At 51.9% G+C, this 23098-nt stretch overlaps 9 protein-coding genes across 9 annotated transcripts; 1 reads left to right on the forward strand and 8 right to left on the reverse strand.

Moving 5' to 3' along the window:
• Positions 1–525: 525 nt before the first annotated feature.
• N0V89_006748 (uncharacterized protein) lies at positions 526–2576 on the reverse strand (the record flags this gene model as incomplete). Its single annotated transcript, XM_056215515.1, has 3 exons — positions 526–1151; positions 1204–2497; positions 2550–2576. The coding sequence occupies 3 exons, from the start codon at positions 2574–2576 to the stop codon at positions 526–528; spliced, it is 1947 nt and encodes a 648-aa protein (XP_056069762.1).
• A 1916-nt stretch (positions 2577–4492) lies between these two features.
• Positions 4493–5568, reverse strand: N0V89_006749 (uncharacterized protein; the record flags this gene model as incomplete). Its single annotated transcript, XM_056215516.1, has 3 exons — positions 4493–4772; positions 4826–5044; positions 5099–5568. The coding sequence occupies 3 exons, from the start codon at positions 5566–5568 to the stop codon at positions 4493–4495; spliced, it is 969 nt and encodes a 322-aa protein (XP_056069763.1).
• Positions 5569–7136: 1568 nt separating this feature from the next.
• On the reverse strand, positions 7137–7874 carry N0V89_006750 (uncharacterized protein; the record flags this gene model as incomplete). Its single annotated transcript, XM_056215517.1, has 1 exon — positions 7137–7874. One exon carries the CDS (start codon positions 7872–7874, stop codon positions 7137–7139), a length of 738 nt encoding a protein of 245 aa, XP_056069764.1.
• Positions 7875–10045: 2171 nt separating this feature from the next.
• N0V89_006751 (uncharacterized protein) lies at positions 10046–11439 on the reverse strand (the record flags this gene model as incomplete). The annotated part of the gene is made up of 2 exons (XM_056215518.1): positions 10046–10638; positions 10704–11439. The coding sequence occupies 2 exons, from the start codon at positions 11437–11439 to the stop codon at positions 10046–10048; spliced, it is 1329 nt and encodes a 442-aa protein (XP_056069765.1).
• Positions 11440–11944: 505 nt separating this feature from the next.
• On the reverse strand, positions 11945–13131 carry N0V89_006752 (uncharacterized protein; the record flags this gene model as incomplete). The annotated part of the gene is made up of 2 exons (XM_056215519.1): positions 11945–12679; positions 12727–13131. 2 exons carry the CDS (start codon positions 13129–13131, stop codon positions 11945–11947), a joined length of 1140 nt encoding a protein of 379 aa, XP_056069766.1.
• A 1868-nt stretch (positions 13132–14999) lies between these two features.
• N0V89_006753 (uncharacterized protein) lies at positions 15000–15950 on the reverse strand (the record flags this gene model as incomplete). Its single annotated transcript, XM_056215520.1, has 1 exon — positions 15000–15950. One exon carries the CDS (start codon positions 15948–15950, stop codon positions 15000–15002), a length of 951 nt encoding a protein of 316 aa, XP_056069767.1.
• Positions 15951–17107: 1157 nt separating this feature from the next.
• Positions 17108–18871, reverse strand: N0V89_006754 (uncharacterized protein; the record flags this gene model as incomplete). Its single annotated transcript, XM_056215521.1, has 5 exons — positions 17108–17477; positions 17535–17893; positions 17950–18430; positions 18530–18739; positions 18792–18871. The coding sequence occupies 5 exons, from the start codon at positions 18869–18871 to the stop codon at positions 17108–17110; spliced, it is 1500 nt and encodes a 499-aa protein (XP_056069768.1).
• A 529-nt stretch (positions 18872–19400) lies between these two features.
• Positions 19401–21317, forward strand: N0V89_006755 (uncharacterized protein; the record flags this gene model as incomplete). The annotated part of the gene is made up of 3 exons (XM_056215522.1): positions 19401–19845; positions 19902–20574; positions 20771–21317. The coding sequence occupies 3 exons, from the start codon at positions 19401–19403 to the stop codon at positions 21315–21317; spliced, it is 1665 nt and encodes a 554-aa protein (XP_056069769.1).
• Positions 21318–21469: 152 nt separating this feature from the next.
• On the reverse strand, positions 21470–22904 carry N0V89_006756 (uncharacterized protein; the record flags this gene model as incomplete). Its single annotated transcript, XM_056215523.1, has 2 exons — positions 21470–22451; positions 22561–22904. The coding sequence occupies 2 exons, from the start codon at positions 22902–22904 to the stop codon at positions 21470–21472; spliced, it is 1326 nt and encodes a 441-aa protein (XP_056069770.1).
• Between the last annotated feature and the right edge of the window lie 194 nt (positions 22905–23098).

Consider the following 23098-nt stretch of genomic DNA (forward strand, 5'->3'; position numbering starts at 1 on the left):
TGGGCCGTGCCTGCGTGAGCCCAGATCTGAGGCCGATGGCAGCGCCGATGGCAGACCGATGGCGGCGCCTAGCGCGTGCGCCGCCCGCGATGAGCGTCGTATTTGAGCGACGGCGTGGACGCTTAATTGTACGACGTGATGCGCCGCGACGAAGGGGCACGCACGAGCTTTACATCGACGCACCACGAAGAAATTTGAATTGCGTGCTTGAAGTTTCTTGACTAACATGTGCAAGGCCCGAGCACGGCGCACGTTGAACAGTGTGGTTAATCACGGCGGACACAAAAGAGGAGATAGCAGCATAGTATAGTCAACGATAAGTTCAACTTCAACTTCAACTTCAAGTGAGAGTAATTAAATTAACGAGCCAAGCTAAGCTAGCTATCAAGGTAAGATATACAGCCAAAAAGCCAAAGCCAACGGACGGGATGGGGCGCACGCCTCAGCGCGCACTGTACATCGCGCGACGCGCCGCCGTAGTGCGCAACGCCACGACACCACATCATCCATGCATCAGGGTATCAATCAGATCTTCTCCGCGACAGGCACAGGCTCAGACGAGATCTTCTTCTCGTCGTTGACGCTCGCGCGCCTCTCCGCCGCGACGCTGAGGTGCCGCTCGACGTCCTCGGCCTGCTTGGCGGTGCCGAAGTGGCCCGTGGGCAGCTGGTTGAGCTCGCTCTCGCGCTGGTCCGTCTTGTAGTAAGCGATGTAGAAGAGGATTCCGACGACGAAGGAGATGATGGTGACGGCGCCGTAGTTCCAGACGAGGTGCGGGTCGTTGGTCAGCGGGGTGAAGGCCTGGGCGAGCGCGGCGGAGAAGGCGGTTGTGAAGCACTGGACGCTCATGACGAGGGACCGCATGTTCTTGGGGGCCTTGGTGTAGGCGTACTCCAGCGTGGTGACGGAGGCGAAGATCTCCGAGATGGCGACGAGCACGTAGATTCCGGTGACGGCCCAGACGTTGATGGGCGACTTGTAGTCGGGGTCTTGGGTCTCGTAGTAGCCCGACGTCTTGTACACGTAGTGCTGGAGGACGGTCGCCCACAACATGGCGAGGCCACCGAAGAGGAAGCCGGCGGTGATCTTCTTGATGGGAGAGAAGTTGATCTTGTGCTTGCGCAGGAAGGGGTAGATGAACAAGTCGAAGACTGCAAGCACGTTAGCGACTGGTCTGTTCTGTGAAAGTGCAGATGAACTTACTCGGGACGAGAACGATGAGCGTGATGGGGTCCATATTCTGGAGCAGATCGTTGGGCGTTCCGTGCAGAGCCATTGTAGCGCACATGGCCGTCAAGTTGTTGTCCATCTGGCGGTAGGCAAGCCAGTAGATGGGGACCCACATGAAAACACCACAGGCGCCGAAACCACGGCGGACTTCGTCAACCCAGGCGTCATCGAATGTGTACCAGCTGGGCTTGTTCGCGCCGAGAGCGGAGGGCTTGACCTTCTCCCATCCGTCGCCTTTCTTCCAGTTCTTAATTGTCTGGATAGGGTTGGCGGTAACTCCGTGTCCGAGAGCCGCCACGAAAAGCTTCACAGCGGGACCAAGCACGCTGCCACTAGGAGGCGTGAGGCGGTAGAACTTCTTGCAGAAGATCAAGACGGGGACGCTGATGAGGAAGAAGAGGAGGGGGATCAAGAAAGCACAGTAGAAACCGACGTAACGTTCAGCGAAGACCATGCCGAGCTGACCAGCCAAGGCACCCCAGTTGATGAACCAGTAGAACCAGTTGTAGATGCGGGTGGCGGTGACGGCGGGGTCAACAATGACAAGCTCGCCCTTCTGCTCCTCGACGCGGAGTGGGTCATCGGGCATCTGCTCCATGATGAGCGGGGAAATGTTGGGCTTGAAGGTACCCGTTCCGAAGCCAGTGATGAGCAGACCGAGAATGAAGACGCCGAGCGAAGCGTGGGGCTTGTCGAGAACAGAGGGGGCAGCAGAGACGACGAGGATGGTGTGGCCGATTTCAGCAACGAGGACCGAGTAGAAGATGGTCTTGTAACGACCGAGGTACTTGTCGGCAATCCATGCACCGAAGAGAGGAACGACGTAGACCCAGAACGAGTTGAAGGTGGTCAGAGAGAAGGCGATTTGCTTGCCCAAGCCAAGGGCACCAGGCTGAGCGTCATCGCTGCTGGGGTTGATGGCGGCACCAGTGGAGGTAGCGGTGGGGTTGCCGTCGGCGTCCACGCGGCCCTTGTTGATGAAGTTGGAGTAGACGACAATGGTACCGTAGTAGGACATGCGCTCACAGAGCTCGACGAAGGCAATGGTGAAGATCTTCAAGGGGATCTTCTGGGGAACACGGCGCAGCGTGCGCATCTGCTCCTCGGTGGGGAAGTCATCTCTGTCGCTGCCAAGGTAGCTCGACTGGAGGGTTGCCTTGCCCTCGGAGAGGAGGTAGGCTGGCGGCTGGGTTACATGGGCCTCTGGATGCTTGCGCTCCGGGTCTCCAGAGCCATCCAGGAAGGCGCGGTCCAGGGTGGTGGCCTGCTGTTACAGAGTGAGCACGTGCTGTGGGTGTTCTGTGTGGGAAGGGACATACGATGACTGAGTCTTCGCCGACAGGCATGGTGGGCGCAACTTGTCACAGCAGGTGGTAAACTGCAAGGGACGCTCAAAGCGAGTGAGGTTGACGAGGAGGAAGATGTCGTGGGCGTGTGGCAGCATTTGAGGGGAAGCAATATGCAGTATCTGGGCGAGACGCACGAGCCCCGGTCGACAACTGCCCGAAGAGGAAGGGACGGCCTGAGCACAACATGTTCCATGGCCCAATGGCGGCGGTGCGCTAGCGAGGATGGGGAAGGAGCGAGGAAGGCCACAAACGCCACCTAGAACGTCGATACGATGTGGTATTGGCCATTATCTATCGCATCCTTCTTGACCATGATATGGGCGTCAGCACCGAGGCTGCTCACCACGGTAATAGGCGGGATTCCACTGGCCTGGTGGGCGTTCGAGGAGCCCGGCCGCCTTTGTCTTGCCACGCGCGAGGCCAGAGATGTGCAACTGATACGGGCGCCCGCGATGGGAGCAGGGTGTTGCCACCAATTGAGCATCTCCCATTGGCCAGGGGCCGATATCTGCCTGCTTCCTCCCAAGAGTCGTGCGATAGCGCAATTCGCGCGGTGCCGTTAGGTCTGGCCTTGGCGGAGCGCTTCTTCGGTCGTTCCGCCCGCCTGGTGGAGGAGACTCGGAGAGTGGAGGAGAGCCAGAAGCACTGTTACATCGGGGCACGCCGCGGGGGCTAGCACAGGCTTTTTCTGTTTGCTCCAGCACGCAATTGCATCTCCCGCTCTTTGTGTTCAGCAGTCTCGCCATGGTGCTCGACGACGGTCGCGGACGGCCAGCCTGTACGAGGCAGGTGCGGCTGGATCGCCCTCTCCCCATCGCTTACTCTGGCGCTGATATCGGTTACAGTGCAGGATGAGCATATGGCAACGTCGCCAGTGGCCCAGAAGCGCGCCCAGCCGCTACCAGAGAAGCCTTATTGCTTGGCCCGGTATCACGCTTGACGCTTCTTGCACTGGCCGCCTCAGGAACGCCCGCCCGCACACCACAACCATCCACCATCCCGCCCTCGGGTGTCGGCCAGTGTCGGCACCACAGCCTTGGGACGGGTCCACGGCGGCATCAACTGGGCATTGCAGGATGCAGCGAAGCCCTGGCACCGCATCCAGAAGTTTGTCCAACGAGTCGCGCGGCACAGTCGCGAGAGAAACGACGGATCGCCGGCAAGGACAATGGCCAATACGCTTCTTTTCGGAAGGTGCCAGGAATAGGCTTCTATCGCGCCAATTGCGACATGGCGACGACCTTCGCGGCGGCACGGTCCTTTTCGTCGGTGTACGCTGGCTAGCTATCACCTATCTCCCAGCGCCCATGGTGTATCCAGCCTGGCCACTTACACGCGCTTCCTCGTGACAGGGGTGGGTACCGTATCCTCCACCGACTGCGTAGCATACAGACCACAGTGGGAGACACTTCTCGCGCCTCACATGCGCTCACGCACGACGACAATGGTTCAACGACGTCTGCACGCGACACTGTCAGTGCAGGCCCGCAGTCTGGAGAAGCTGGGGAGCCGAGCTACCCCAGAATGCACAACATAGCCAAACAAGGAAACTGTGACTAACACTTTGCTCATGGCCCCAGATGGAGAAAACCGCCCGGCTGAGGCTTCTAAACCGACGACATGCGCCCGACGAGTTGCTTCACGCCGCCCAGAAATTATAATTGATACTGATGCAGCGCGGCATTGGCGTTGCTGCGACAGCTCGTGCCGACAAGATGCTAGACTGCATCGTGGAGCGACTCGGAAGGGTTTGCAGCGGTCTTATCCTCCTCTACAGGCCAGTCTGCATGTGAATGTACTCGGCAGGAAACAAACGGACATGAAGAGATATTTTCTCATTACCGGTAAATCAAGACTCCAAGACGACGATACATGCACGCCGTTCAAATGTTATCCTTGACACCAGTCTAGGGCTACTTGGGCTCATACTCCTTCACCTTCTCCGCCAGCTCCTCCGCGGAAAGGTCATCTCGCAGCCACCCTCTGCTCAGCGCATCCATGTTGGTGACCTTCTTTAGACTTCCAAAGGGCAGCGGCGTGCCGACAGGACGGCTCAGCAACTCGTTCCACCTCCGCTCCTCCCCGCACGTCGCATGCTTGATCAGTTCCTCGCCATGCGGCAAGGTCAACATCTTTTTGCGCGCCCACTCGATATCGTCCGTATTGAAGAGTCCTTCGTGCAGGAGCATATATCTGAAGTCGATCTTCGAGTTGCGGCGCGCGAGTGTGGAGAGGGTACCACATACCCAATCTTCATAAACTGCACATCGACCGACAGATACCGCAGACTTTCGAACCGATGCGCTCTTCCAAACGCCTCGCCCTTGCCCGCGCTCACAATCGGGCTGATGGCTATCGAGTCCTTGTCTGCTGACCACTTCTTCCAGTAGTCATCGAGGTCTGAGCCAAACAGGACTTCCTCCACATTACGACAGAGACACAGCACAGCCGCGCGCTCGTAGTTGCTCTGCGCCGTGTCCAGCCTCTCTACCCCTTTCTCGATGAGTTCTTCCTTCTACTTCTCCTGCTCCAGCGGACTCACGCTGTACTCCTCATCTTCGTCGTCAACCTCATCCCCCGAATCCTTTTCCCACACGTCAGCCAACCCCAACTGCGCATCCACATCCCTCAGCCTCAAGTACCCATGAAACGTCTCCTTCCCATGCCCATACTCGTCCGAGTCACACAGCGCGCCATCCATAATCACGCTCTTGATCTCTCCCCAGTTCTCCATCTTCTTACCGTTGAGCCGCACGTGGTAGAAATCCCCATCGCAGTAGTGCGCTGTGATAAGCGGCGTGACCAGCGCCGCGAAGTTCTTACACACGGCTTTCACATTCCGCAGCGAGATATTAATCCTGTAGTTCTCGTGTTTGTTGGACAAGTATCCCATCGGTGGCGTCCGGGCACTAGCTTTCGGGGCTGAATGGGAGAAGATTTCGAGGAGGAGTTCGGCGGGGAGGGAGGCGAGGCGCGCTTCGCTGGACATGATGGGGGCGAGTTCCCTTGGATGGGAATGGAATGAATTGGCGGGTTTATATACATCACATGCGCTTGGCGGGGCGGGGCGTACACAAGACAGGGCAGGACGGCGCTGGCGAGGCTGGCGAGGCGAGTCGCGGTGTGTGCGGCGTGGGGGCCAATCTCTACGAAAGACTACGACGGAAGTATACTGCGAGCTCGTGAGTACGACCATCGCATTCGCATGCACCACACAAGCAATTCCCTATAGCAACTTCAAACTTTTCGCAAGTCGTATCTGCCTGCCTGCCTGCCGACATTGGGACTGAATCCCCGCAGTATTCTACCTTACCCACAGCTCGCAAGTACGCACATGGCATAACTTGTCTCCAGTGGCAGTAGACTTTAGGTGTGACGCACGCTCATGCCGTCCTGTCCTGTCCTGTCCTGTCCCGTCCCGTCCCTACCATACCATTCATTCCATCGCTTTGAAGATATACCTTAAACGATGCGACGCGATTCCCTTCCCTTCCCTTACCTTACCTAGGTATTCACCTTACTCACCATACTACCCCTCACCCAACCATCTCTCGTACTCTCGCACCGCACACGCCCGTGTACGCCAGCACGCCCCTTCCACTGCCCTTCTTCTCCTCCGCCCCATCTATCCAGGCCATAGCAGACCGCTCATCCCCCATTCTAAGCACATACTCGTCGAGGAAGTAGTGGGGGAAGGGGAGGAACGCTAGTACCGTACCTGCTAAACGCTAGAGATGGGGGATTAGTGGAGTGGTGGTATGGGTGGTGTGGTGTGGTGGTTAGGAAGGTTTAAGGGACGCGGGGTAGAGGGAAAGATGGTGTGAGATTTAGAAGGGGAAGGGCGAGGGATGTGTGTAGGTGGGGATGGGGAAAGGGGAGGGGGATAAGGGGGTAGGTCTGGGGTGGAAGGTAGAGCTGGAGGGAGGGGTATAAGGTGGATAGAGTGGGCGCGATAGATGGATTATACTGGGGGGGTTGCGAGGAGGTTAGGAATAAGTGGATGCTAGAAGTGAGGGGGAATGAGGATGCGGGCTTGGTGTTTGGCTTGATGTTATCTTGATCATGTGTATGGAGAAGCGGGGATTTACGAGGGATTCTGAGCAGAGGTTTGATTTGTAATGGTGCTATGCTGCCCCTGTGAAGATGATTTCACCAATTACACCGCTACTGATAGGTATCATCTTTTGTGAAATACCACTTTTCTCAGAAAGACTTCGTGGGCGGTGGCTGAAACCGCGAGAAAAACTAGTAGGGCGATGTCGCAATGGAAATGCATGTCGGTGGATCATGTAGATTGATATCATGCTTTCTGTTGAGTTGCATAAAATGTGCTTACAACAATGGAGACTACCGTCATATGCGCTGATAGGCGGCTCCCGTACGCTCAAAGGCACCTTACTGAACACCGTCCAGGATAACGACGTAGGCAGACCATAGCTTCCATAATTTGCTTCTGCACTCAAGCACCTCGCGTCGTGTAGAAAATATGATTCAATCTGAGAAAGACGCCGCAATAACTAACCATAACCAAAATTTCTCTAGCACACATTGTGATGCTCACCACGGACCCAATGCCATGTGCCGTCCCTTGCCATCGAAACTCGCACCCTGCGAAAGCTGGATCCGATCCATAGTCGCCCTATCCACCTTAATACGCCAAAGCGGAGTCAACTTCGCATCATAACGCTGCCAAAGACGTGGAAGGAACTTGACATCCTGCATACAGTACTCCTTGATATTCTCCGGCACAGGACGAACGTTAAACACCTCGTAGCTTCCTCCTCGCTTCGGGTCGAAGAGCTTCCTCCCTGCCTCCTTGTTCTCAGCCCACTTCGCTTTCTCCGCGTAAGACATGGCAGCGTCGCCCCTTTCCATGCATCTCGCTAGCCCATTGATGCACCTCTTCGAACCAGTGCGTGTAGCGAGCTCCATAAGCTGGATGTCCGCGATGCCGGCGACGTGGATGCCGAAATGGCTGTACAGTGCGTCGGAGTCGTTTCGGATGTCGAAGAAGGCTTTTGGGATGGCATTAGATTCGAAGATGTCTTTTAACGACTGCCCACGACTCCCGTCGGTGGTGAAGGCTAAGCCTTTGAGCGTGTGGATGTCGACGAGGTATGTTCGATCTATAGGGAGAACATAGATCTGGAGGATGGAGACCGTTCCGTGTCGGGAAAGGTTGACGCCTTCAATGTCGATGTAGAGTGATGGTGGGTTGGTCGGCAGATCGAGTAGTGAGTCGGCGAGAGAACCGACATCTGTATGTGTATCGATGATGTCAGGGAGTTGAGACATGACGAAGTATACTTCAGTGTAATTCGCTCGTAATAATGTGCAAGTGTAGAAGTGAGAGAGATCGGGGATTATGTAGGGACGTACTGTATTTATAGTCGAGCTTACGTGCCAGCCTATTCACCGCAAATGACGTTTAGACAGGCTCATTGGCTTATGATCGTATGCCAACAATGCAATGTGGTATTTCGGAATGCATTAGATATCGATGGTAACATGTAATCGAGCAATTACCCCTAACTTGTATTGTCTGATTATTGCCTTGGCTTTCCAAGATCCTCATGCATGAGGAGGGGCCCACGCTGTCGGATGACGGGCACGTCGCCTCAAGGAGCAACACATCGTGAATTTGGTCGGCGAGTAGAGTTTCGCACCAACGGTTCAGCAAAGCGTGCTCATGTAGCACTGAAGCATGGCCTAGATGTCAAGCATCGGCCTGTACATCCTCAAAACTGTATCATTTGTGGGTTTGAACATTGGTATTACATGCTAGGAACGAAAATTGATGTTGCAGACTGATCATACATAGCGACTTCGGAGCCAATCGGACTGAGACACATGCGAACATGCTGCAGTCCTATCTCGAGATCATTCATGCTTGTTGACAAGAGATTTGCGGAACATTTACCGCTACCCGGTGGTTGGCTTACTTTGAGGCCTACCAACTAGCCATGATAGGCCGTCAAGCTAGCATGTGTAACGGTCAGCCATTAGACAAGTGGGTCATCCCGGATACATCATGCAGCTAGCGAAGCGCAGGTATTGGAACCAGACAATCGGAGCATTTTGAGGCCTACCATGCCGCTAAGACCTGAATTGGATTGGGCCTTCGGTAATTCCTACATTGAGGCCTACCATAAATATCGCTCAACTCGCAGTCATTGTTTTCTTTCCTTACGGTCGCCTCTGGAGGTGGAACCGGTCCACTCATTTACATCTCCATTCGGCGACTTTACACTCTTCTTTCTCGCAACTTCTCGTTGGGACAGACTTGGTCCTCTCCTTGATAGCGCTTGCACTTTCCCCAGCAGGACTGAACCACTTCCTGCCTGTTCTAGTAGCCGGCGTCTATTTCTAGTCAGAACCACACAGGCCCGCTCGATCCCGGAAATCATCATCTACATCCTCACAACAGTTCTGAAACAAATCTTCATCTAAACCACCACGAAACTTCTCGGACTGTCGAGCCCGGAAATGTTAATCTACATCACCACGAAACTTACGGGACTGTCGAGCCGAGGTGGCTTCAACTGGGCAGTGGAGGCCCTCTGCCAGAATATGGCTGGAACCAAGCACCACGTTCTTACTACCCTGCTGGTGAGGAAAGTGAAGGGCAAGGAGAATTTCTACTACCTGAACCCCAACCCCCCGAGGAAGATGAGAGTATCGTTGGCCACTCCTTACCACCCAATGAAAACGAAGATGGGATTCAACGTCCCATACAAGAGCTTCCTACCGATGTCGCAACCACCCGCAGTACCTTGCGTTGCGGTATTTGCGGCGAAGTGTTTCCGAAGCGGCACCTGTTCAAGTAAGTTGCCCTGCTATCCAACTAATTATGCGCTATCTCAGTACTGTAGTAAACACCGCAAAAAGCACAGCCGACCGTCCAAATGCACAGCAAACCAATGCAAGCAAGCATTTCAGTTTCGAAAAGACCTTGATCGTCATCGAAGATCAAAGCACCCGGATGCTGTGCCTGATTCAATGTCACTGTATTGCTCCTACTCGGACTGTAAGTTCTCGGCCGAACACGGTAAGGGGTTCTCGAGACGGGACAACTATAACAGGCATATGCGCACTCAACATGGCGGCTGAAGTGGATAATGTTCGGTCATGTGGTAGACAATAATGCAAGCTTTCCATCCAACATGAACACTGCAATGATGCATGCCCGTAGACCTTTCGTATTCCCACAAACACAATTAATTATAGCCTAATGTGATGCGGTCTGATCCGGCCATCACAACTGGGATAGAAGCGCCACAAAGATCCTAGACTAGTGACTCTTTCCGCCCTGACTTATTCAGTGTGACAGTCCTCGCAAGATGGCTGAGCCAGAATTAACATGAAATGATGTCACAAGACCAATCTTCGTATCGTGAGCGTTTTGTATAGAATGTTGCTTTGTATTAGTCACTAATTCTTGTTTTAATCTTATCTGTACTGCGATATCATGCAGGATTGTATCCCTTACTCCACTCCGTGCAGTTCAGACCACCCAAAGCTTGCGTATCTAGGTTCCGGCACGTCACCAAATTAGACCCATTAATCGTTCTAATATCCACATTCTCCGCCAAAATCCCGGAGCAGGTATGCGGACTAGAGCACACGAGATGGCCCACGATGGGTGAGAAAACACGATTCGTGCGGCCGCGGATGTTGCGGAATGTAACGTCGGTGATGTTGAGCTTGCTAGGATGCTTGAAGCATTCTTCCTCGTCGTCCTGGCCGTAGCATTGCGTGATCGTGAGCCCGTAGTCGACGTTGGTCAATCGCATTCCATCGTACGTAACGTTTCGGACTAGGCCTCGGCCGCCGCCACCGGTCAAGCTTTCGGACTTCTCTGAGTAGGCGTCTGGCCAGACTTTGATGCGGGCGCCTTCGGAGGAGTTCTCCATAGTAATGTTGCGCACGAGAATGTTTTCTACGTAATCGACACGCTCGGGATATTGGCCGAGACTGCCGACAGAGATACCATGGGTGCCGTTGCAGCGGAGATTCTGCACCAACACATTCGTGCTGTTAGGCTTGAAAGAGACACAGTCTATACGATAGGTTAACATTTCGGAACTCTCCCTTTCGTGAATGAATTCAGTAAAGGTTACGCACCATCGCCGTTCGTGATCGTCGAATTCTCGATCACTATGTTGTCGCTCCTGTAGATATCCCAGCCATCCGTATTCTTCTCAAAATTGCCATTGTTGCTGGTTGAAAACAGATCTAAGCCTGAGTACGCAATGTTCTTAGACTCCATGACGATATTGTGCCAGAACGGAGAATTTCGCAACTTGATTTGCGACACACTCCCACCTTCCAAGCCAACTACTGCAAACAAAACTGGTCGCTTTAGGTTTTTGTTTCCGGGATATGCATCCCACCACGCTTGTCCGTTGCCCTGGATGTCTCCGGCGCCGTATATGTGTACATCTTTCCCGCCCAAAGCAAAGAACGATGTGGCATTCTGATATTCCAGATCGAAGGAGTTCTGTTCCCAGAATGTGATATTGTCGGTAAAGGATAATGTACCCTGTATGTCAAGGTCGATTGAGTTCAAAGCAGTCAGGTTGAGGGGCGAAGCGATCGTGTAGGTAAGCTTCTCCGCGAAGATAACGTGGCCGCCATTGTTGCAGTCTTGAATCGCTGAGAGAATGCCTGATGCATCATCGACTGACGAATCGCTGTGAGAAGGGGCGAGGCATGTTCTGTTGCGATTTGGGGAAGCAAGAGCGTGGAATGGGCGAGGGCTACGGAGTGTTGATAGGAAATTCTCGTCTACCGAAGCACCCTGTACATATTGTGCCAGGAGCCATGAAGCTGCTAGGAGACATTGCTTGAGGATCGTCATGTTGAAAGAAGAGTAACAAATTTGTAGGAAATCCTCGCGGTATGCGAACGCACTCTGTACATTTTATACCGTTCTCAGCCAAATTAGTGAAGCAGGAGTACCTACATTTCTTGTCTTTCGGTCTAGCTACACCCGCAAGCTCTATATCTTTAAGCTCTTTTGGGAGGAAGCGGAGGCTTTACTGGCTGAACAGCTCTTCAATCCCCACAAAGCTCCAAAAGGCGGGGAATGAATGTGGAGGAGAGGATACTAGCGGTGAATAGGAGCCTGGGCATCTTTGATAATTGGTACATTGGGCACTTGGCAGTCTGCCGTGAACACAACTGTTCGAGGTTGCAGGTGATGACTTGCGTGCGAGTCAGGTAGCAAAGATTTAGAACCAATCGCGAGCATGATGGATGGCGTAGCTAGTGTCATTTTTTCCACCAATGAACTCTCATCCAGCTAGTCTTGCCCTCTACGATCTCACGATTCTACTATGTATCTACGCAAAAACATTCGACCCTTACACACTATCCTCTGGGTTGCTCTTGTTGCTCTTTGGCCTTTTAGGTGTCTTCGAATCCTTGAATTTAGCATCATTCTTGGGTCTTTGTGTGCGTCCGCCCGCCTTCCATGGCGCCGAAAATTTCATCGACATGGCGTTTTTCCTGGCTACGGTGAACTTCTGGAGTTTTCGAAACAGATCTGTCGTCACCTGCTTCCGATGCTGCTCTTTTTCTGAGTCTTTTCTTCCAACCTTGGTGTCTTTGCGATACTTCGCCAAGCAGTATTTCTTGCGAAGTTCACCCTCCCATTTGGTGACGAACTGCTCGTGACGACCAGCCATCTCCCACTTCTCGTTCATGTACTCATCCCACAAAGCGCCCAAGTTTAGTATCTTCCAAGGATGAAGAGTGCGTGCTGTCTGCTGCGCGCCCGTACGTGAAGAACCGCCGGACGCAATGCTTCGTGCATTCTTTGGATCAGCCAATGCTCTTTCGATTTCGTCAAATCGGTCTTGTAAGCGGATATTGACGTCCCTCATAGCTTTGCGAACTTTCTTGTCGTTGAGGTACATTCGAACTCCTACAACGTTACGCAATCGGAGGAGTGCAGCTCCAGGGTCATTCAGAACATAGTGCCCTAAACTGCCCTTCTCGGGAATTCCGGCTGCGAGCATCTTCTCGTTATATAATTGACTTGGGACAGGCACCCAGTCATCTTTAAAATCGTCAGGCTTACCATTCCACTTGAAGAACTAAGTATGTGTAAGCCGCAAGAAGCCCATTTGCCTTGATGACCTACCCTCAGCTTAAGTTGATTAAGGGACTTTTGCGGTCCAGTAAACTCTTCGCGTTTGAATTTTGGATCAGCAGATGGGTATACATCCGCAATGTGCTCGAGTGGGTTTCGGGAAGGTCCATCCTTCTCAAGTTTAAAGCTCTGGTCTGTGGGCCAATTTCCCCAGGTGGTTTCCCAGGCGGTGCAGAACTTTTCTTTTCCTCGACTTTTGACCCCATGGGCGCCTACAATGTCTTTTTTGGGATCGGCGTTTGGGACCTTGTCCTTCGCAAACTTCGCATCAAGGAATATGTCGAAAAATTGAGCTATTGTGTTCCACTCGAGAACATGCTCAGTATCATACTTGTACTGGCCTTTTTCATCTTTCGTCCCATGTTTCAAACCTGGAACCCCTTTTGAACCATTCATAGCTCGCACAGTCTTCTTCTTCCTTGTATCCGAAGACAGGTAGCATTTTCTGTCCGCGTGTCAGGCCCTATTGGCGGTTGATCTGACTGGACTACTCACATTTTGTTCGATCTCAAGACTAAAAGGTTGGTATTTGTTGCTCTTAAAGCCCATAATAACGTTGCATGGTCTTGAACTCTTTACACCCGAGGTCGTCTTGCTTTTGGCTTTACCCTTCCTCTTTTTAGATCGTGTGACGATTTCCGAATGAGGAAGATGACCGGATTGGAGTCTTCTTTCAAGGCCTCCACTTCGCGCCAAGCCTTGTTCATCTGCGGCCAATTCTACATGTAGCTGCTTGCAGGTTTTCAATGGTTTGAGCTTGACAGGCTTGGACGATGTGGGGGTATGCTTGTTGATAGTTGTCTTAGTGGGTCTTGCTCGCGATCGACTTTTCGTGGGACGCTTTCCGGGCCGCTTCTTAGATGTTGGATGCTTGGAGGCCGGATGTTTGGTACTCTTCTGCTTCGATGTCGGGCGCTTCGCCTTGGGATGTTTGTATGCTGGCCGCTTATTGCTAGCCCTGCCACCTCTGGCTCGCGCTCTGATACGTTTGTCTTGATGAGATGAAACGTTGCTAGTGATAGCGATATTGTATGCAATCTCATCAGCAATCAGCTCACCACCCCGGACGCATGAACGATCGCTACACGTGGATATGATCGTATTGAAGCTAGCACTGCAATCGTCCTGCGTGGCATGTGTAGCTTCAGAGAATCCAGTAATGGTAAGTATAAGGCTGCCGAATTCTTCGCGCACGCCTTCGAAGAGATTCGATATGCCCGAGGCATTGGCACATAGAGAGATAATCTCACCCCTTAGCTGAGGGACGATCGTCGGCATTTCCAAGTATTCATACTGATGATCATCACAAATCGCCCCGATTTTGGTTGCAGATGCAGCTTGTATGCAGGTTAGAGCCTCTAGAAAAATGAGGGCGGCTGTTCTCATCGTGACTGATGATTCCCAAGGATGAATGGTTGTGGATTGCAAACGGAGATCCCGTGGATTGGAGATGGGACTCAAAGAGGAGATGAAAATACTGGAATGAGCGGCAGAAATGAAAGAAGAGGGACGGGCGAAGCAAAAAGAGGATGTGATACGATTGCGACTTTTTACGAACAATTGTAGCTATATGTATGCGTACACTGATAGGAGAACACCTAAGTGTAGTCGAAAAAGTACATGAATGAAGTCCGGATCACCCTCGGACAATTGATACGATACAATCATCTTGCGTTGCTGACAGGCCAAGAACACAGTGTCCGGTGGCACAGAAGACGACTCCCATGTTACGGACACAGATCTGCCAACACATAGTTAGGCATGGTGTAGTGGGGTCTGCTCGATACACTCAAGTCTCTAGAGCTATGCTCTGTACGAGGACTTATATGTCTCGCAGATCGTACGATTGGGGAAACATGTACTAATTTTCCACAATTATCGGTGCTTCATTTTTAGCCTACTTATGAAGTGATCTATCGGGAATGTAGACCGGGGGCGCCTTCACGGAGAGCTTGCTCGCGGGCGGCGTAGTTACGAACGGCACAGTCATCGGGTGTACAATCGGGCACCTGTAAGCAAGCAACACAATGCGCCAAAACAATGTAGCTACGCAACATGGAGATCCTTATGGCTATGCTCATGGGGGGCTGTTCTACAGGTTCTGAACAGTATCACATTTATCTACTCTAGTTAAGATTTTCTACTCGCATAGATATGTCACTGTCTCTCCTTCAGAAATATTTCGGATAGAAATCTTCACCATGATAGCCTGGGCATATAGTACCTACCATTCGGAAGGTTCAAGTCAGCTTATGCTTGGAATGTCACAATAATATGCACTCACCGTATTCGAACCAGTCTCTTCTTGGAAGTGTCACCGCTTGCCCGGTATCATGCCATGTCTCTTCCAGGTGGGGTCCGTAATAATTCTCCCCAATACTTCGGAAGGATTGATGCAGATTGGCATCTGGCCTCCACGATCCAACTCTCCACTTGATCCGACGTGCCGTTGTCAAAGTCATGCCTTCGGTGCTACAAGCACCTGGGACATCAGCACCTGGGGCATCGTACTTCAGACCCCAACCGCAAATGTTCTCACTATATTGATCCATAGTATCCCCATCGTATTCTTCCCAGTCGCTCGGGTGGAAACGCATAGGAGCCCAGAGCCATGCTTCAAGAAGTCGTGGCATGCTAGCTGCGGCCTGCGCAAATGCCTCCAGAAATGGGACCAGCTGTTCCTCCCTTGGTACTACCCGAAATGTGTCTTCGGGTTCTGGTGTGTCGACCCCGTCTCGGTAGCACCATTCTTCCTTTTCTTCGATGTCATCTTCGAAAGGCGGGTACGGGTCGTCTTCAGCAATCTGGTCGCTTACATCGTCATCGTCATCGTCATCGTCCTCGTCCTCTGGACCTTGAAAGTACCACTCTCCTGATGGCGAGCAGATGTGAAACAGCACCGTCAAGAACTCTAGGTTTGGCCAAGAGGGAGGGAAATCATCTCCACTGGGCCAGAACAGACTCTTGTCAGCGACAACATGCAGATCCATTCTACTCAGGGAGTAGGAGAGCAGGCGTAGACTCGAGCTGAAGGGATCAGAGGCCATTGATCCTACCAGATTGGGCAACTGCTTGTTCTGCTCTTGTAATGATGCATCAATATCGTTAATGAAATCCAGTTGCACCTGCTTCAGACTAGCTGGCAAAGAAGTTGACCGAGCAGCTGTAGCGAAATCGATCCTGGTGTCACGCCGGCATCCGAGATAGTCGAGCATGAAGTGCTCTCTCACCGGGTCCTGACTGTCAGCCCATTCATAGACCCCTATTTTGCATCCCAAATATTCAAGATTCGGTAATCTGTTGGCTAGATCTATAATAACGCGGAGGTCGAGCTTGCGGGTATGGTGTGAAAATTTACCCTCACCAGGGGCCGTGTTACAGATGCTGAGAGCTCGTACAGAGCGTAATTCTGGAAGCTCTGTAGGTGAAAGGAGATGGACGCGCCAGCTGGAGTACAGTCTATGGTTGCAAAAACCTGTACTGATGAATTGTGTTGGAGTGAATATCCTCATCTGTATTCGTCCAGCACCGTCTGTTTGTGTCCGTTCCGCCTGTTAGAGAGTGTTCCAAACTTCCCTGATCTGTTCAGAGAACATCGCATCTCTCTGAAAGAGCTCCTCAGATGATTCTCGACAAGGACCCGCTTCTTCTTGAGGTGCGGAGTTGTCGATAACAGGCGGTACTGAAGTGCGCACATGAACATTGCGCAGGTAACGAAATCGACGGCCGCTACCGCCGAACTTGGAAAGAAAATCCTGCCGTTCCTCTGGAGTGTTTTCTTTGAAGGCGAAGAAGGCAAACTCGCCAGATGCGGGCTCTGCTGCATGTTGAAATTTGCGGGAAACCAGAAGAGTATTTTTTAGGTCATTGTAAGCGAGGAACGAGGTAATTTGGTCTATCAGTTCTTGGGGGAAGGTATCCATTTCAAACTGGTGATAGGAAAGGGATCGAAGAGAAATAGTGGGCTATGAGGAGATAGGGCAGGAATCTCGGTGTTGCGAGCTCGGGGTTGACTTTTGGGGCGCTGAAAGCTTTGCGGCGCAGCAACCTTGGGCGGTTCCACAACCAATATGATGTCGCTTATGTAATACGATCTTTTGTTTCATACCTTCTTGCTCAATACAAGCAATACAATAGATGGGGACATGTTTGGGTTCGGTATGAACATCCAGGTACTATCCCAACTATTCAATGATCTAAACGGACTGAGATTTATGACCGGTAAAGGATGCTCATCATGCAGATACCGAAGACCCCAGGCTAACTCGAGTCGTCCCTATCTCACTGTTAGTCGATCCTATGTGTACGTGGAGTGCGATTGCACCGCGGCTTACTTACTACACTAGCACAATTGTCTTGCGATACTAAACATTCAAGATTTGTTCTTAGCTTTGGCCACAACCTCCACCCTCTCAAAAGGCCGCTCTTTCTCCTCATAGATATCTTCCGCCTTCTTCGTCTCTACTTCCCCTAATCTTCGTATACTAACGCCACTCTCAAATAGTTGATCCACCTCTTCTAGGCTCTTACCTTTCAGCTCTGGCACAACGAACCATGTCACAACCATCACCATGACGTTGATAACTCCATACACAAATCCGAGTTTAGCGCCAATCGCAGAAATAATGTATGGGGTAGAGAAGGAAGTAACAAAAGTAGTCAGCACGGAGACGACCATCGCAATGAGATTGGTTTTCTCTTTGACACGCGACGCTGCTGTTTCTGATACAACGACATAGGAGCTTCGGGTGTAAGTCAGTATTGCTGCTGCGACGAATTTAGGTTGGTGGATCACTCACATAGGTGCCCAGCTCAAAGCATAGAAGAATCCGAACAACATGATGCTCGAAACCATCATATTTTTGCCCGCAGAAGTCAGCTCATGCGTGGGTACAGCACCCATACCACCAAGTATGAACATCATGGCCGCCATCAAGGTGCCTCCCGTTAGCAGCGATGGGCGGCGACCCAGAGCATCGACCGTGAACCATGTCATGGTGACTGCAAAAAGGGAGATGATGTTGCTGAGTACATTGAAGAGGAAGGCTTGCGAGGCAAAGCCCTGCGATTGGTAGAAGATAACGCCGTATTGCGAGGGAAAGGCTTGGCCGGTGATTTGTTGGCCGAACATCACGAAGATGGCAATGCCAGTACGGACCTGTGATAGAAGGTGTTACGATAGCGCGTTGCAGTAAAGTGTATGTGCGGACTGACCCTATTTTTCTTGTTGAAAAGTTCCATCCATCCGCCCTTGTGTTGGCTCGCATTTGCATATCGTAGGCTCTCAATTTCAAACTTTACTTCTTCCTCACCAGCATGCTTCCTCAGTTTCTTTAGATTCATCACCGCATCCTCAACCCGATCTTTACTTAAGAGCCATCTCGGACTTTCGGGTACAAGCGGAAGGAGTACTAGGATGATGGCAGGCATCACTAACTGCAACCCGATAGGGATTTGCCAGCCCGCGTTCGACTTCATACCTCTAGTGCCAAAAGTGACGAGTGACGAGATGACCTGGCCAAGGATGATCATAAACTGGATCGTGCAGCCGAACATGCCGCGTAGCTCAGCAGGAGCCGTCTCGCCCTGATAAATTGGCACGACTACCACAGCCATGCCAGTCATGGCATACGCGATGATACGACCAAGCGTAAATTGGGCGGACGTTGTAGCTGAGGTTTGCAGGGCAGCACCTCTACATTCCATTCAGTACTTTTGCTCAACACACAGAATGGATTTGGCTCACATAAAAGACAGGATGCAAAGCCAAAATATAGCACTTCGTCTTCCCCACCGTTCAGCAATGAGACCACATCCGATAGCACCAAGTGCCTTTCCAATGAAGGGGGTGGCTGTCATGACAGATCGCAACCAGCTAGGCAGCGTCCAAAGCTTCGTCTTTGGGTTATAGACGCCGAAGTCGTCCTGGAAGCTCTGCATTCCCTGAACACCGCCGAAAGTGCCTACATCGAAGCCGAAATTGAAGGCAGTACATGACATGTGCCTGCTCTTATTAGTTGATCATAATAGACGCGCGATGTAGGAGGAGGACGTACAGCATGATGAATACCAGCATTGGGTTGAAGTACTTCATCCTCTCCATGAAGGAGAGGTTCTTGGGCGGTGTGGGCGCCATCTCTTACTGCCGTTGATGTGCAAATATGGACTTAGAAACGACCCTTAGGTCAATGATGGTCTATCAGAGTACTGGGTAGTCAAGGCATATATACGCCTGCGCGTGGACAAGGGATGGGCTAGCCGACTTTCCCCCGGCTTCGAGGTGATGACAAGCTCGCAAGGCCGCCAGACCCCACAGTGAGTCGGTGCGGAGGTGGCGGAGCGCTACTCGGATCTTAGACGCGTGGTCGGTGACATTATTGGAAAGGGAAGGATATTCGATGATGCCTGACAATAGTGCTTGCGGTTCTCGGTGCCATTAGTAGCGGCTCTCGCGCGGCTCTCGCATGGCGAGATCGGACACCCCCGCGACATAGCTCGAATTATGGAACTATACTCCCCAGGCCTCCGTGCCGATTTTGTTATTCGGTCAAGTAAGCCTCGGACATTCCGTCGTTTTTAGGGTTTTTAGGTCTCTCCCAGCTTCGACCAAATACGTACGCGTGGAAGCTCAGTCTGCGCACTGCTGAACAACAGCCTCCTGAAACATGGCGGCCAAACGCCCCAACTTTCTAATCATCGTTGCGGACGACCTTGGCTTCAGCGACTGCGGTTGCTTCGGTTCTGAGATCTCGACCCCCAACATCGATGCCCTCGCAACAGAAGCGAGCGCCCTCCGCTTCACAAACTACCATGTCGCTGCAGCATGTTCGCCAACAAGGTCTATGCTCATGACCGGAACAGATCATCATATCGCAGGTCTTGGCCAGCTGCACGAATTTACGCGTGCTTCTCCGGCCCACAGTGGCAAGCCTGGGCACGAAGGGTTTTTGAATGAGCGTGTGGTTGCGCTACCAGAGCTTTTATCCGATGGGGGTTACTTCACGCTGATGTCCGGCAAATGGCATTTGGGTCTGCGCCCGGAGCACCATCCTATCAATCGAGGTTTCAAGAAGTCTTTCGCCCTTCTCCCTGGCTGCGCGAACCACTACGGTAAGTTGACACCTAGAAAACATGTATAGATAGACGCTGATGATAAGCTTGGTAAGCTTACGAGCCCGAATACAAAGACCCAGAAAGCGAGCCTGGAAAGTTCTTCGAAACCGCGACGCGCGCACTGCACGCTGAAGACGACCATTTTATGGACCAGCTACCGCCTGGTTTCTACAGTAGTGATGCATATGCGGATAAGCTAATGACATATCTGGATGACCGAACGGAAGAAGAGAAAGCGCAGCCCTTCTTCGCGTATTTGCCATTCAGCGCTCCTCATTGGCCACTTCAAGCGCCAAAGGAAGTATGCGACAAGTATCGCGGAATGTACGACGAAGGACCTGAGGTCCTGCGACAGAAACGACTGACCCGATTGCAACAGCTGGGCATGGTCGAGCAGGACGTTAAGCCACATCCAGTCGTGTTCACCGACGGAAGGACCGAGGATTGGGAAGAACTACCGAAAGAAGTCCGCGAAAGCTCGAGTCGCGCGATGGAAGTCTACGCGGGCATGGTTGATCGCATGGATTGGAACATCGGCCGTGTAATCGAGCATTTGAAAGCCATGGGCGAGTACGAAGATACATTCGTGCTGTTCATGAGCGACAATGGGGCTGAAGGTGCAAGCTACGAGGCGATGCCGATAGTAGGGGATAGCATCATGGCACACATCGACAAGTACTACGACAATAGCTTGGAAAACATAGGGCGGGGCAATAGCTTCGTATGGTGAGACGATTCCGGATCCACCTGCATAAGGGACGTACGCTGATCATTATGGACCCGTTAGGTATGGCTGTCGTTGGGCACAAGCCGCTACTGCCCCATCCCGGTTGTACAAGATGCATTCTACAGAAGGTGGATGCAAAGTACCGCTCATTGTGAAATCGCCAACCTTCGCTAATAAAACCGCTGCTGATAATAGGACTGGTGCTATCAACAATGCTTTTTGTACCGTTATGGACATCGTCCCAACTGTTTTAGAACTGGCGCAGCTCAAGCATCCGGGAACATCGTACAAAGGACGCCAGATCGCTCCACTGAGAGGACGAAGCTGGGTCGACTTTTTATCAACAAAAAGGGAAGACATACACGACCCGGATTACGCTACCGGCTATGAGATTGCTGGCTCCGGTGCACTGCGACGCGGTGATTGGAAAATAACATTTGTACCGGCACCGAAGGGACCCCAGAAATGGGAGCTCTTTAACATCAAAGAGGATCCCGGCGAAACTAACGATCTAGCGGAGGAGCAACCAGCACTGTTCGAAGAGCTTCTGAAGCTTTGGAACGAGTACAAAGAAGAGGTCGGCGTGATAGGTGTTGCCGGCGAATATCCTACAGCAGTACAAGGTGACCCGAAGACGACTTTGATTGATGAATTCGAAGATCCGTATTGCTGGATTAAATACATAGGACGACCTGAAATAACACCACACAGACTGAGAGGTATTGTGCCTCTAGTCAAGTAGGTCTACAATTCACGTGTGTCGAATTCAGACGTTGCCTAAGGTGATTCATTGCGCTTGCGCGTTGTAGTTCCACCAGTCGGAAGCATCCCATGTGAGGAAATGTGCCACTAGCAAGACGTTAGCTTTCAATGGCTCCTCTGTTCATGGTTTATTTAGTGTATAGACTCACTCTCATCTGCTGTGCGAAGGTAGTCTTCCGTGGACATTTGCCCCGCCTCGTCGAGAGAATCGCCTAGGCGCTGAGATAATGGCATCGATAAATCGTCGACAGGGTACTGCTGCATTGCTCGTTGCTGGAGCTCTTCTGGCCCAGGCTGCGTATGCGTAGTTGCAGTGGGCGATATAGGCGGTGGTCGGAGACGGCTCTGGTCCTGTTCACCCTCTATAGATCTTACAGTTCGCGGACTTGACTGCTCCTGCTGTGCTCTTGCTTCGGATCTGGCCCTGCGAAAGAGTGCTGTATTGATGAGGTGATGTTCACCAGCGGAACCAGTAACCTCGGCTTGAAAGCCGATCTCCGATGTATCTATATCGCTGCACTGCTTTGCGAGCTCATGGAAACCGAAACCGACACAGAGGGACAAAAGAGCGCGTACATGAGGACTGGGGCCCGGTTTTCCCAAGGCCAACATTTTGAGCACGTCGAAGTTGTTGCAGATGACTCTTGTTGCAGCAGGCATAGACTCGATGCCTCCCAAGTTGAGCGCTGCGCAGACGATATGGATTTTCGTCGATTCGGAGGTTGCATCAGCAGCAAAGCTATCGTCAAAAGCTAGGCGACCGTGAGACTTACTTGCCCAAACAATATTTGCTACCTCTTTCGCGTGAAAAAGACATCGGTCCTGGCATTGCGCAGTGAATTCGTCTGTGGCGTTCCGAAAACCGGCGGCAAGAGGAAAGTTGAAGCCTGGAAGAGAGATGCGTGTCAAATCACACATGGCTGCGTGGTAGAACAGATGCAAAGAGACTAGAGCGCCAAGTGTATGCTGATCTTTGTGCATATACATGTTGAGCTCTGTGAGAAGGTATCTAGGCGGAAGATTGGCGTAGAAAGCCTCCAGTCTCTGCAAAATCGACATGAATGGAGAGATGGGTTCCCATATATTTGATGTTGAGATTGATTCTCTGATACAGCTACACACGATCAGCTTGAGGTTTCGACACGAGGTCGAGAAGAATACCGTAGCACAGCCGAGCCTGAGACAATTAGCGGATGTAGTATAGGCCACATGCGTAAGTGAACTCACGAAGATGGATGAGAATAGCACTAAGTGCCGGCAGTTCTAGAGACCGAACAACGATGGGGTTTTCGAGTGCGTCGAGTAAGAAGGATGCATTGGACGGAATTTGGGAGAGAAATTCGGCGTCAGAGCACGGAAGTGGTATATCTGGGGAATCGCCACGCCAGGCAGAGTTCTTGTCAACACCAGAAGCAACGATGACGTCGATAGTGTAGCATGCCCACACCACTCTATTCTCGAGTTCTCGTTTCGGATCCACAGTCTCGTCTGCTGCTGTATGCGTGGGTTTGTCGAGGCCCAGTAATCGCATATGCCGAAAGAGGTAACCACCTAATAAGAAGACCATGGCGTACTGATCAGTCTGAGCTGCATACTCGCAGAGCAGAATTATTGCCTGTCATCAGTCAGTGTGCGATCAGTGTCTTGAAATTACATGTTAAGATGGAAAGGCATTGTCCATTCTTCCAGTGTAGTTCATGTGGCAACATAGCTTTTACCCAGGGATAGATGTACTTGCACTTGCTGACGACATCAAAGGGA

The sequence above is a fragment of the Didymosphaeria variabile genome, assembly GCF_027946475.1.
Source record: "Didymosphaeria variabile strain IMI 356815 chromosome Unknown scaffold_5, whole genome shotgun sequence".
In the NCBI taxonomy this organism is placed as follows: Eukaryota; Fungi; Ascomycota; class Dothideomycetes; order Pleosporales; family Didymosphaeriaceae; genus Didymosphaeria; species Didymosphaeria variabile.